Source organism: Geotrypetes seraphini, chromosome 10 (assembly GCF_902459505.1).
Source record: "Geotrypetes seraphini chromosome 10, aGeoSer1.1, whole genome shotgun sequence".
Classification (NCBI taxonomy): domain Eukaryota; kingdom Metazoa; phylum Chordata; class Amphibia; order Gymnophiona; family Dermophiidae; genus Geotrypetes; species Geotrypetes seraphini.
In genome coordinates this window covers 27,137,115-27,152,105 of record NC_047093.1, presented here as the reverse complement: position 1 = coordinate 27,152,105, position 14,991 = coordinate 27,137,115, and the positions used below count along the sequence as shown (strand labels likewise).

The window sequence follows — 14,991 nt, the reverse complement described above, 5'->3', positions numbered from 1 at the left end:
GAAGACAGAGGGGGGAGAAGGACGCTGAAAGCACATGGGGAAGACAGAGGGGGGAGAAGGATGCTGACAGGACATGGGGAAGACGGGAGTGGAGAAGGACGCTGAAAGGAAATGGGGAAGAGAGAGTGGGGAGAAGACGCTGAAGGGAAATGGGGAAGAGAGAGTGGGGAGAAGACGTTGAAGGGAAATGGGGAAGAGAGAGTGGGGAGAAGACGCTGGTAGGGAAGAAGACAGAGATGCCAGACTATGGGGGGAGCGGAGAGAAAAAGATGGGTGCCAGACCAATTTGGAAGGGGGGAGAAAGGGAGAGGCACAGTAACAGAGCAAATGGTAGACGCAGAAAGAAGAGAGACGGTGGATGGAAGGAATTGAATGAGAACATGAGGAAAGCAGAAACCAGACAACAAAGGTAAAAAAAATACTCTATTTCTTTTTTTTTTTTTTTTTTTGCTTCAGGGTAAAGTAGTATATTAGTTGTGTTGATAAAAATTTATAAACAAAGCCCTGCCAGCTGAACATCTCTTTCTCCAGTTCAGCAGCCAGAACTGATTTATAAGGAAGGAATAAGCTAAATATTGCAGTACTGAGGCTTGTATGTATGCTGCAGGGACGGTGACAGGGCAGTGAATGGGATGGCGGTGATGGGGTGGTGAAGGGGATGGTGCAGTGACAGGAACAGATTTTTTCCCCGCAATTCTCTAGTACTCACGTCAAAAGCTTCCCTCTGACTCAGCTTCCTGTTTCCGCTTTTGACTGAGCACCATGTTGCTGATCTGAAGTTCTGTTGATGCCAGGGGTAGAAGGAGGCCCGTTGCCGATCTTAAGTGTCATCGCGGGGGGGGGGGGGGGTTGCAGATCTTGTTGCCAAAATCGGAGAAGTGAGGAAGGGAGAAAGATGGGCCTGTGGTGGATGGAGAGATTGAGAGAAGGGGGCAGATGATGGAAGTGGGGAGAAAGGGGAGAGAAAAGAGGGCAGATGATGGAAGTGGGGAGAGAGAAGAGGGCAGATGATGGGGAAAAAGGATTGAGTTAGGGAAATACTGGAGGGGGTGAGGGAAAGAGGTGGCGAGCTGTAGGTAAACAGTAAAAAAGGAAATTGATGAGAGGGTAGTAAGAACGTAATCTAGATGGATGCAGAAAATAAATTGAAAAGGAAAATGAGAGAAGAAAGGGATTGCAGAAGAGAGGTGTGGGAGAGGGAAGAAGAGGAGAGAGATGCCAGACCAATGGGGTGAAAGGAGAGATGGAAGGGGGAGGCATACAATTTCTGGAAGGGGCATAGAAGGAGAGAAGATGCCATATAGGGAGGGGCAGAGAGACGGCAGACAGTGGACGGAAGGAAGGAAGAGAGTAACAAGGAAGATGAGGAAAGCAGAAACCAGAGAAGACAAAGGTAGAACAAAAATTTTCTATTTATTTATTGCTTTAGGAGACATGTGTCACTGTTTCTGTGGTGTTGCATTTTATGCAGAGTCCAGCTTCTTGCTGGTTCAATTTAACCTTTGTCTATGTATTTCTATTTTATCCCCCTTATACAAAACTGTGGAGCGTTTTTTTGGGCCAGCCTTGGTGGTAGCAGCTCTGATGCTCAGAATTCTATGAGCGTCAGAGCTGTTATTACCGTGGCTAAAATCCACACTACAGTTTTGTAAAAGGGGGAGGGGTTAGTTTGTGATGACATATTCCATACTAGGCGAAGGTGTTTTCTGTGTTCTGTGTGTTCAAAAGACATGGTTTGACGGTGTAGGATTGATCTGTACTGGTCTGGCTTGTTTAGTTTTACAATGGGTGTATTGATGTTGTACTGCTCACTGCAATATGTAAGATGCTGGTTTTTCCTAGGTACTCATGTGTGACATGTGGCTTGTTACTAAAAATCATATTTTTCGTACAGATGGGGGGTGCCAAAAAATGATGGGCCCAAGGTGTCACATATACTAAGTGCGCCACTGGTTAGTGCCAGAATAGTTAGTGCATGAGTTAGAATAGTTGGTGCTAAAAGAGTTAGTTCATTAGTTAGAACAGTTAGTGCTAAAATAGTTAGTGCATGAGTTAGTGCCAGAATAACTCTTGTTCACTATAGCACATGTTAGCAACTATACATTAACTCTATTATTTGACCTATAAGTTAATAAGGTCAAGTTCTAAGATAGCATGATATAAATAAAAAAATTTAAAGTGATACAACATTTTTTAATCCCCTTCTTTACAAAGCGGCGCTAGCGTTTTTAGCGCCAGCCACGGCGGTAACAGTTCAGACACTCATAGGAATTCTATGAGCGTCAGAGCTGTCACTGCTGCGTCCGGCACTAAAATCTATGCTAAGCTTTTGTAAAAAGGGGGGGGGGGGGTTAAATGAAGGAATTGTTCTGGTAGCTGCTTACAACAGTTGTAAGTTTCTTATAATCATCTTCAATTTTGATAGACACTTCCTACCCAGTCTGTTAGAGAAATTCCTCATCACACTCCACATTAGAGAATGACCCGGGGACAAATTTTTCTCCATCCCCGCAGGAACTCAATTTCCCCATCCCCGCGAGTTTTGTCGCTGTCCCTGTTCCTGCCCCATTCCTGTAAGCTCTGCCCTAACCGCAGAAGCCTCGGACACTTATGATTTTAAAGTGTTTGAGGCTTGTGCAAATGAGGACGGAGCTTAGGCATTGGTGGAATGAGGCATTATGACATCACAATCTGAGCTCTAGAATGTTGCTACTTATGATTTTAAAGCATTTGAGGCTTGTGCAGATGAGGACAGAGCTTAGGCATTGGTGGAATGAGGCATTATGACATCACAGTATGAGCTCTAGAATGTTGCTACTTATGATGTTAAAGGGTTTGAGGCTTGTGCAGATGAGGACAGAGCTTAGGCATTGGTGGAATGAGGCATTATGACATCACAGTATGAGCTCTAGAATGTTGCTACTTATGATTTTAAAGGGTTTGAGGCTTGTGCAGATAAGGACGGAGCTTAGGCATTGGTGGAATTAGGCATTATGACATCACAATCTGAGTTCTAGAATGTTGCTACTTAGGATTTTAAAGGGTTTGAGGCTTGTGCAGCTGAGGACAGAGCTTGCAGGAATGGGACAGGGATAGGATAAGAACTCGCCGGGATGGAAAAATGAGTTCCCATGGGGACGGGGAAAAATTTGTCCCTGTATCATTCTCTACTCCACATCTTACCTTTATTATCCAGTCCCAGTGATACTCTAGGGATGAATTTCCTTCCATTGTTCCCTCATCTGGATCATAGGACATGCTCCCATCCAGAACCAAATCCTGTTCTGCAGACCAGTTCCTCTGAGAGCCCCCTCTGATCATTGGGACCAGTTTGCTTTGTACCACGGTGATGTGTAGGGAAGCTGTATGGAGGAGCGGAGTGTCATGGAAGGATGCTGTGAAGCACAGACAGTATGCGCCAAGGTCCAGGGAGAGCCTGGGGAGCATTAACAATGGAGCGGCTGTATCCACACCGTCCAAGGGAACCTGATTAGTGTGGCTGATGTGCTGGCAGCTTGTGCCCCGAAAGACCTCCCAGAGGTACTGCGCTCTGTAGGCTGTGCATCCCTGCAGATCCACACTGGCCTCGAAGTAGCTTGCGTGTGACTTTGGAATCACAGGCGGTGTCTCTACCAAATCTACACGTGGGGTGTTGCATTGCAGCCCTCTCACGGTGACTGTTTTCTGCACCAGCACAAAACTGACATTGTTGTAGACTTTCACCTCTGCTGTGAAATCACCAGGCTGCTTGTATCTATGAGTTACAGCCGTGTCTCTGTTTTCAAACATTTCTTTGGAATCGCCAAATTTCCACTGGAAATGAAGGTCGCTGCCCTGTTGGACTACAGCATGAAATGCTACTGTCTGATTTATGAAGGCATTTGTCCCATTGATGGACAGGGCAGCTGTTGAAACAGGGACCTGCAACATGACAGTTTTTACGACAGACGCCAAACAAAAGAGATTTCTGGCCAACACTTGAATAGTGAGGTTCCCCTCAGTGGGCGGAGAATACCAGACTTGTTGTCCCATTTCTCTGTGTTCCAAAAGTCCGTGAAGGTGAAAGGTCCACAAGAAGCTCACTTGACCTCCAGCCTGCACTGAGGCAGAGAACGCCATCTTCTCCTTGAACTCCAGGACGGGTGGGCAACAGTTCACGAGATTCAGCCCTTTCACCTTCTCCAGTACCTGCACTGCGACAGATGCCGTCTGAAGGCTGACATTATTGTAGGCAGAAACCAGTACCTGATGCAGGCCAGCAATAGGGAAAGAAAAGTTATAATAAGGCTTAGGGATATCTAGGATCAACCCCAAAGTGGTAAAATTTAGGGCAAAATTCAGGCTAGTGCCCCGCTGGACTTGGAACTGAAAGTTGGCCATGTCATCAGTGCAGATGTTTCTATGGTTCACTTCTATCTCAAGCCCTAGCACGGCCTCCTGGATGGCGACTGTGCGTTCGAATATATCCCTACTGACATTGTTCCAGGCTCTCAGAACTACTCTGTAAATTTCAGCCTCCTGGAAGGCACAAGAGACATTCTGCTGCTGGAAGAGCAGTGGCTTTTTCTCACTCTGGAAACGCCACTCCCACAGGATATCCGTCCCTTTCTCCGTCGAGCCCTGGAACTCAACCGTGGTATTAGATGTCACAAAGAAAGGCTGTGGAATCCCAGTGATGCTAAAACTCACGCCAAATACAGGCTCCTGGATTCTTAGCTCTGTTGATCCATTGCTTGAGCCCATGAAGTTGGAAACCATGACAATTATTATCTTGGAACCCGGTGTCCAATAAGTATAGGACAGAGAGGAATAGTTACTGAGCAGGGCTTGCGGTTCGTCATCTATATACCAAGCATACTGCAGATCTGTACCAGACGTGACGGACACTGTCAGGTTAAGTGGACTCCCGACAGCTGCACTAGATGTGGTCGACTGTACCTGGACACCATCAACCCTTTCTATCACTTGTAAGATCAAGTTCTCAGACACATTCCCCAGCCAGTTCCCAGCTGTTACCACTACCAGGAGCTCTCCACTGGTATTGTAACAGTAAGTAAGCGAGGATCCCTCTGCAGAGAACAGCTGGCTGAAACCCTGTGAAATGATCCACTTGAAGGTCACATTTGAGCCACACACCACATCTGCTGTCAGCCCAAAAGGTTCCATGGCAGCAGCGTATCGTCCCCCGACTGTGTTCTGACTGTGAATTTGAACCCCTTGTACCTTCTCTTGGATCACAACGCTGACATTTGCTTTCTGTGTGCTGATTGTGTTCTCTGCAATGACCACAATCATGTTGACACCAGTAGAGAAGAAGGTGTGTTTTAAAGAGGAGGTTCCTTCCCTAAAATCGCAGAATTCACAAATTGCCCAACGGTAATGGACTCTGTCTCCCGTGGCTAGAGAGGTCCAAAAGGTGACCTCCTGCCCAACCTCTTCCACCAAGTGTTCAGATCTCAATGACAATGATTTCACTGGGGTTAGTACTGTTACATTCACCATGGCTGTTTTACTACTAACCAGATTCTCTCCAGACACCGTTATTATGAAATTGCCCATGGTGTCATAAGCATGAGAGGCATTCTGACCTTCTTGGAGGGGAGAGGAATCTCCGAAGTTCCATGTGAACCTTGCAGTCGCCGCAGAGCTAACTTTAGCTGTAAAGATGTAGGAAGTGTTGCTTGCCAAAACCTGCTCAGTTTCCCCACTATGATGAACGGTCATGGCGCCAAGTCCTCTCTGAATGATGATCTGCATGGACGTGTTCCGCCTGTCAACATTGTTCTGTGCTTGAACGGTGACTTGATACACCCCCTCCTCTACATAGATGAAAGTGATTTCAGGAGAGCTCGACTGCACAGGTGGTTCATGGATGCCAAAATCCCAGTAATATCGGTACTGGTGCTGTGGGTCTGGAGCAGGGATAACCTCAGATGTGAATCGAATGGGTTCACCCAGAGCCGCTGCCTGGGCTGGAGCTGCCAACTTCACAGAAAGGATCCGATCTTCCACAATAACTATGGATTGGTGGGAGTCTGTACTGATCATAGTGAACGCAGTCAGGTTCAGAAGATAATTTCCTGCTTTTGAATAGCTATGATTAATTCTGGAGTCACCCTCTAAGACTGAAGGCAAATTGCCATCACCGAAGTTCCAAGAGAAGTGGATCCCTTTAATAGGCCCAGTTACAAACGCCTGGAAAAGAGCTATTTCTCTGCTGAGGAGGAAGCCTGGTGCTAGGAGAGCAGTGATTTGAAACCAGTACACTTCCACACTGATAGAACTGTAGGTGGAAGCGAAGATGTTTTTTGCCGTTACTGTAACCGTGTAGTTGCCTTCTTTGGCAAAGAAGTGAGAGACAGACTCTGTTGATAAGTTATGGTACACAGACCCATCACCCATATCAAATGTCCAAAGCACATTTGTACCAGATTGTAATGTGGCACTGATGACAGTAGGTGAACCAAGTTCACTAAGTCCACTAGAAGACACTTGGAGACCTACGACTCCCTCCCCTACCACCATAGGCAGGTATGTGATGACCTCACTGAGGCTGTTATTGGCTGAAACTGTGACATTGTACATTCCAGTCTTCCCAAATGTGTGGTGCATCACTGTGTTTCTTCCCTCTTGAACAGGGGACCCATCGCTAAAGTTCCACAAGTAGGTACTGCCATGAGGGGAAGGATGAGGTTGGATCTCAAACAAGATTGTCTGGTTCACTAGGGCGGAACTTGGAGTTGCTAGTAGACCCAGCGAGAGTAAAGGGCTGATGGCGCGGATGAGGGTCATCTGCTGGACTTTGTCATACTGGTTGAAAGCTTCAGCTGTCACAGTATAATCACCTATAAAGGATCAACAAAGAACACGCATGAGCTGGTGTAGGTCTGGATTCTAACTTTTTTTTTTTTTTGGTAATCTGATTTTTTTTTTTTGCTAAGATAATTGGGATTGATATTGAATGGGGTTTATGTGGGCAGGAGGGGCTCCTGCCCACTTAAACCACATTCAATTGGCATCCCCTCTGACCACCAGGATGATTCATAGGCGAAGATCAGGGTGGAGCTGGCAGGTTATGGGCACTGCCTACATAGCTAGGTGGACAGAGAGAACTGCACAAAAAGCAATCCTATCCTTACCCGCTTAGTTTATGCAAATGTCTGCATTGAATACTGGCTGGCATCCACATAAGTTCTGGGTCTGCAGCTTTGACAAATGCATTCAATATCAGTGCCAATGCATGGCCCAACATGAACATTCAGGAGTTCATTAAATACAACTGTAGTAAGCCCATGGCTGTCAGAGACTTAACCTCCATGAACTGAATATCAGCCCTTTTCTCTTTAATTGTCTCTGTACTTGTATATAGGGTTGCCAGATTTTACTATAGAAACATCTGGACCCCCCTAGACCCAGCCCCCTGGCCCGCCCAGTTCCAGTTCTGTTACACGCCCAGTCCTGCCCCCAATCCCACCCTAGCCCCGCCCCCGCTGCCTGCCCTCATCAGGAAGGAGGAAATCCGTGCACGTGCGGATTTCCTCCTGCCCTACACGATTTAGAGGAGGCTTTTCAAAACCCGGACAAAGTAACGGGTTTTGGAAAGGCGTCCGGACTCCCGGACATGTCCTCAAGAAGAGGACATGTTCGGAGGGAAATCCGGACATCTGGTAACCCTACTTGTATACAAGACTCCCCTGATATTCATGGGGGTTCCGTTCCAGGAACCCCCGTGAATATCGAAAAAGCGCGAATACGGTTTTTCGCCTGGGGAGGCAGGAGAGAGCAGCTGGAGAGGCAGGCTAGGGCAGCTGGAGCGCCGGCGAGTGAAGGAAATCACTCGCGGTATGCTCCGACCGCCTCTTCCTGCACTAAAGTCAGGCTTCACCAATCAGGAGCTGCTTTGACACCCAGCTCCTGATTGGAGAAGCCCGACTTTAGCACAGGAAGTCCCGGTCAGAGAATACCGCGAATGACCAGGGCAACACTGTACAGCATGAATCACTCCCTCATTTTCTTAGGTTTTGCTTTTCAGCATTTTCCCTATTTTAATCACCTCCCTGTCCTCTGTCTTTACTTTTTTCTACACAATTCATTCTCATTCTTTCTGCATTCTCCCTGTTTTTCATCTTCTCCCTTCCTTCTGCCTTTTTCCTTAACTTTGTCTCTTTTCCTGTCCCTGACTTGTGGTCTCTCCAAGCTGCTTTTCTTACCACCTCCCTGTCCTCTATTTTTCTATACAATTCGTTCTCATTCTTTCTGCATTCTCCCTGTTCTGCTTTTCTTACCTGGCTTAGTATACGCATGAGCCACCCTGCTCTGCACAGACACTTGTTTACATCCTGGAAGTGGCTGCATGAGTTCCTGATTATATGGAGGCGAGAGTGGGCTCTCCACCACAGCACTTCGATCACCGAAATCCCACCTGTGAAACACACATCATTCTATCTCAGAAGAAAAGCTACACAGGTGTACACAGAGGAGTTCTGGGCAATGTATGTCACCTGTTGTGCGAGTTCAAGTGTACAGAGTCTTTCAGCATGAGGAGTTATCAGGGAGGGATATTATCTGAGACACTCAGAATGGCCTAGCATCCAAAAATTCTAAAGAGACTAAGGGGAAGATTCTCAAAACTTCACGGTAAAATCTGACGGGCTGCTACCAAAGTCACTAATGTAATGATTTCAAAAAGGCAAGTCATTCTCAAAAGACCCTGTATGCAAATGAGGTTCACAGATGTTCACGTAGGCTCGATAAATTTACTTGAGATGAGTTGCTGATGGTAGCGATCAGAACATGAGCAGAATACACTCGCATATTTTTTTTTTAATAAAATTCAAATTGAAGATTGAGGCAGAAGAGATACTCACTCCTTCCGCACTCACACAACCTCCAGATACCCAACCCGGGGAAATGGGAGAGATGCCCACTCTTTCCCACCGTGCTCATACAAGTGCCCAACTCTACACACACCCCCATAGTGGGAGGGATGCCCACTCCCTCACACCATCACCCAGCCCCCCGACAACTCCCCCTGTGCCCCCAATGACCTCCTTCACCTCTCCCTACCTTATTCAGGAAGGTCAGCCAGAGGGACACCTACCCTGCTCCAGCTAGCAGACGGGCCTTCCTCTTCCCGGTGCATTCTGGGATGCGCTGGGGAGGGGCTTAAGGCTCTGATTGGCCCAGGTTGCTTAAGGCCCCTCCTATAGGTGGAAAATTCAGAGACAATTTTTACAATCTGAAAAATCTTCAGCCTTATGCAAGGCTGAGACAGTGTAGCTGCAAAATAAGCATTCTAATCCTCTATAATAAAACCCTAAGCACGCATGTGCACTTACAGTTTTGTGATCCCTGCCACCATGCTGTGTGCCTCTGTGCCGAATTCGATTTCTGGTGCATGGGGTGGCTTGCGAAGGCGGTGGCAGTTTGACTCCTAGGAAGGGCCTACTGCTGGACAGGGGGATCAGGCAAGGGGTGGTGGTAGACAGCCGAGGAAAGAGAGAGACAGAAAGAAAGAAAGACAGACAGACAGACAGACGGCGGCCAAGGAGAGAGAGAGACAGAAAGAAAGACCGACACACACATCTATTCTAGCACCAGTTAATGTAAAGGGCTTAAAGTCTAGTCATATTATATAATGTTAGCTGATTTTTGTTAATTTCACAATCCTGAGGATCCTTGAAGTCTCACCTTATGGTTACTTCAATGGAGATGTCCACCGTTACCCCAAAAATCAGCACTTGTGGAGTATGAACTGGTACCATCCAAGGGATTCCCAGAAATTTGGGCTCTGTCAGAGGATTCATGGTATCGGCTGTCAGTTCCAGCTTTACTGTCTTGAAACTCACAGGATTTTCTGCCCTGAGCTGCGGAGAGAGAAAAGGTATCTCAGACAATTCTAGAACTGAAACTAAGTACTTATCAACATGTTCGCAGTCAGCTCTCATCGACAGCATTTGCAACCTGCTGAGGATTTTAAATCAAGCTGGTGGGACTATAAATTGTTAAAATAAATAGAGGCAGTGCGGTGTCAAAGTTAGGGATGTATCTTAAGGTTTGTACAAGACAGGATGGCTTCCACAGATTGAAGATTCTGATCAAGTGATGCTATATCACTAGCTCCACAAATTAGATAATCAGGAGAAGTCCTGGATGAAGTAAAAGCTTGTTGCAGTAAAGCCAGATTTGCAGAATTACTGGAAACAACCAAAATGCATGGTATAGCAGTCACAAGAGAATCTTGAGTTATTTCTGACAATACATGTGGCATCCAGAGACGGGGGTTGAGGTGGGGCATCTCCCCCCATTCAAAGGTACAAGAAGATGTATGACACCTACTAGCAACGCAAGCAGCAAAACTTGATCACCCCATCTCCAACATGCTGACAACGACCGACTTCAAATCATTTTGAAAAGAAATTAAAACCCTGTTATTCAAAAAATTTATCAAGAAATCATAATATATCTCCATGTCTATCCCCACTCTTGTAAATTTCCCTTCAAAGTCTCAACCACTCTTGTAAATTTCCCTTCAAAGTCTCAACCATGTAAACAGCACCCTAATTTGTAATTTTCCTGGAAATGTCCAGTTATCTTCTTTTGTAATCCACCTAGAACTGCAAGGTACTGGCGGAATAGAAGTCACTAATGTAATGGCTGTGGGGCTCTTCCTTTCTCTGGGTGCAACAGGCAATTTACACCAGTGGTTCTAGCTGATCATAATGAATACAAGAGGCCACTGACAAGTTCTCAGCTCAACCAAGAAGAGGATGATGTGGAGCCAGGAAACTTACAAATTGTTCCACACTTTTTGTTTCACTAAGGCAAATGCATCTAGTAAATGGGCCCAAGTATAGGGAAACCAAACCATTGTGACATCACCAAAGAGACTGGCTCTTAGGCATTGGTGGAATGAGGCATTATGACATCACAATACGAGGGGCCGCTGAAAGGTTCCCAGCCCAACCAAGAAGAGAATGATGTGGAGCCAGGAAACTTACAAGTTATTCCACACTTTTCCTGATACTTTTCATTTCAATGAGGCTAATGCATCTAGTTAGTACATGGGCGCATGTATAGGGAAACCTAGCCATTGTGACATCACTGATAAGGTTGGCTCTTAGGCATTGGTGGAATGAGGCATTATGACATCACAATATGAGGGGTTGCTGAAGAGTTCTCAGCCCAACCAAGAAGAGAATGATGGAGCCATGAAACTTACAAGTTATTCCACACTTTTCTTGATGCTTCTTGTTTCAATGATATGAAATGAAATGAAAAGTGTCTAGAAAAGTGTGGAATAACTTGTAAGTTTCATGGCTCCATCATTCTCTTCTTGCTTGGGCTGAGAACCTTTCAGTGGTCTCCTCGTATTGTGATGTCATAATGCCTCATTCCATCAAGGCCTAAGAACTTCATAGGTGATGTCACAATGGCTTGGTTTCCCTATACTTCTGCCCATTTATTTGATAAATTTGCCTCATTGAAAGGAAAAGTGTGGAATAATTGGTAAGTTTCATGTCTTCATATCATTCTCTTCTTGGTTGGGCTGAGAACCTGTCAGCGGCCCCTCGTATTTGTGAGATATTTTTGTGAATTTTAGAGACACAATGTATGCAAAACTATATCACACATATACTGTACATTGTAGATATACTGAAAATCTAACTGGCTGGAGTACTCCAGGGACTTATACCAAGACACATTGATTTAATATAACAAAGCACTTTTTTAGTCAGCTGGCTCCTTTATGCATCTGAAAAACTTCAAGTGATCTTCCTGGAACATCTAGAGAAATCCCTCCCATACATTCCACATCACCAGGACTTATGACAACTGACCTCAAAGCCACCTGAGACTGATACAGCTAAAGAAGACTGTAGCTAGACCTCAAATTCTGGGTGGGCCACTGTGCAAAGTGGGTAAGCATATGGGTCTCCACATTCCTCCTTCCCTTCTTGGGCCAACTCAACGCATTAAAAATACCTGAGCTGGTGGGGATCCCCAAGCCCACTGCTAGGGTCTTCTGGAGACAAGAACTGCTCCCTCTCCCACTTGATTCAGCCCATGGCTTTGTCCTATACTGCTGCTGCCCCTTCTTTGCCCTTCCTGTTCATGCATGAATATCCCTTCTTGTTGCAGTGTTAGATCGTGGGCTTAGCGCTTATAGCTCATTAAGCCCAAAACTTAACACATTTTAGTAAAAGAAAAAAACCCGTAGTTCTTAGTTCCACTCAGAAACGTCCTTCATTTGGAAATAATTTGATGTAATTTCAGGAAAGGACTGTGATATGTTACACTTTCTTACCTTTAACTCATAGAAGCCAGGCTTGTTGAACTTGACACTATAGGTTTGTCCATTGTAGGCGAACACGTCCTTGTTGTCAATTATCCAGGTATAGGAGACTGAAGTGCCTTTGCTGAGTTCAGCAGAAAAAACCTGCAAGCCATAAGGGTGAACTGCCTTAGTGGTGTCAAAACCCAATACCACCAGAAAGCCATGTACTACTTGTAGGACCAGTGCAATCCAGCAACACTACCGGAGGTGGAGGGGGGGGGGGGCATGGCACTGTCAACTCCTGTCAGGAACATGGGCAACCAAACTGTACTAACAGGCAACACAATCAATGTTATTAGAATAAAATGAACTACGGAATTACCTTATTACACAGTAACATAGTGAATGATGGCAGATAAAAGACCTGTGTGGTCCATCCTGTTTGCCTTTCACATTCATTGCCAAGGCAATGTTGAATCAATAATCCAGTACATTATTACATTTTACTTGCTAAGTTCATTTATATGATGTCTTCCCCTCCCCTCCCCCGAGATATGCAAGACCTGTACTAAAGTGATATTAATGTGGTATTTACTTGCCCAAATTTGAATGCAAGTTGAAAATTTGGGTGCAAAAATTTTTAGAATGTAGAAGTTGGTATAGAGACAACACATCAAGTTATCCTGCACAGTGTGTCCATATTCCAAAAACCCAATGTGGTATTAGGAAGAACTATGCTTTTCTTCTAGTTTCCAAGTTTATTTACAGTTCGATAGGCTGGCCATCATCGAGTATCTCGTCGGTTTACAATACTAAAATAGGAGTTTAAAATAGTTAAAATAAAAATGGGGTGGTACATGGACAGGACAAAGATAACAGGGAAGGGGAGTTGATACGAAAGGTGCTGAGGGAGGGGAAGATCAAAAAATACATCGAAGTTAAAATAAAAATTCAGGGTGAGAAGGCAGCGGAGGGGGAAAACAAGTGAGGAGGGATGGTCGCTTCTTAATATACGTTGAAAAAATGGCTTGAGAAAGGTCTAACTTGTATTTTGATAGGCATCTTGGAATAGAAAGGTTTTACGTTTAATATTGAATTTGTCAAGGGTACTTTCAAGATGGAGGTGTGACGGCATGGTGTTCCAGAGGGATGGGGCAGTAGCAGAAAAGTTAGTTCTAAACCCTCTCTACACTCCATTTCCAAGCACTTCCAGACATACCTGAGCTGTACAATCGACCCCATCATAATCTCACCCCCCAAATCTGATCCCGTAAACTGTTAACAACTAATTTCTAACTATGAATGTTCCATTCAATTTGTAGAATCTTTCTAATTCATTGTAAACCGCATAGAATTTCAAGGTCCTGCGGTATATAAACTGTTATTATTATTATTATTATACCTGAGAGACATCCACCAGCATTCTGAGGGGTCCTGGTGGCACCACATGGAGGTCTTCAATGGCATCATATGACTGGATCTTCACAGACAGGTTCTGAGAGCTGATCTCATTGGCTACCATAATGGTGAGGAGCTTTGGCTTTTCTTCTGTCATGAAGACCAGGGCAGAGGAGAACCAGGTATCATCAGTGTCCCTTCGGCAGGCAGGAACATCTTTCACGATACTGCTGGGGCATGAAGATTGGAACTGGACTCCTGACCTATCGACCGGCTCTGTCCACTGCACCATGGCATTGGTGCCGGAAATGATTTTGATAACAATAGGAGTCTCTTGGTGGGTCGGAACATGGAGTTTGCCATTGACTGGCATTGGGTATATGATCTGCAGTCCACTGATCCTGGTCTGCATCTCCACTGAACAGTTCACTTGTGCCTCACTGACTGCATTTCTTACCGTAGCTGTGTAGGTGTAGGAACCAGATTCTGACTGGCTGTCCAACAAAGGACTGGCTGCAAAGCTCCGTAAATCATATGCAAAACTCACTCTGAGGTCACAGAGGGCATTGTCCACCCAAATGGGGTTGGTGAGTCCAGTAATCTCTTTCTCCCACCAGCCGATTTTCACCAAGCTGATGTAGCTCTGACGCCAATGGGAGTCATGGCTATGCTGGCAGTGAAGTACAGAGCCTGCCTCACCATTATGCTGTATTCCAATAATGTCATCTGGATACACACTAATCTCTTCCCCAGATAAGAGGACCTAGAATGCAAGAATCAAACACAATCTTGGTCTAAAACTTGTGGCATCAGATAAAGCCTTTGATTCTAGAAAATCAGTTCAGAAGGGCTAGAATAAGAAAGGTAGGAGTTAGGCATGATATAGAGTGGAAGAGATGACACAAAGAAGAAACTGGAAAGGAAAAGGGGTTATCGGAGGAAAGAAGAGTGAATGTTTCACATTCTTAACAGAATAACAGAATGTTCCAGCATGTCACGATCTACTCTACAGCTGGGGGGCCTCACAATTTGAATCTATAGGAAGCAATCCTGTGCCTCCTTTTAGGCTCCCCAAAAAAGTATGATGAGAGCCTATTCTATCCCAAGTTAAAAAGACATTGTAGGCCTCCAAGGAAGGGTTGGCATCTAAAGTTTATTAAAGGGCCCAACATGGGCTGGGTTTCAGCAAAGTGCCTAGAAAATTCATACAGCTAAAGAAAGGCTGTCAAAACCAACAGACTATTCATCTATCCTACTTAGGGTTACCAGACGTCTGGATTTCTCTGGACTGGTCCTCCTTTTGAGGAAATGTCCCG

General features: G+C 45.3%; 1 protein-coding gene across 3 annotated transcripts in view; it reads right to left on the bottom strand.

Annotated features, from left to right (window-relative positions):
* The window catches only part of LOC117368163 (polycystin-1-like), a 134,035-nt gene that overhangs the window by 81,699 nt on the left and 37,345 nt on the right, over window positions 1-14,991 (bottom strand). For all 3 annotated transcript variants that reach the window (XM_033961537.1, XM_033961538.1, XM_033961539.1), the window contains exons 12-16: window positions 13,680-14,438; window positions 12,308-12,439; window positions 9,691-9,866; window positions 8,286-8,422; window positions 3,184-6,845 (exon numbers count right to left, since the gene is read on the bottom strand). In XM_033961537.1, the coding sequence (XP_033817428.1) occupies window positions 3,184-6,845; window positions 8,286-8,422; window positions 9,691-9,866; window positions 12,308-12,439; window positions 13,680-14,438 (4,866 nt within the window). The remainder of the gene's footprint in view (window positions 1-3,183; window positions 6,846-8,285; window positions 8,423-9,690; window positions 9,867-12,307; window positions 12,440-13,679; window positions 14,439-14,991) is intronic.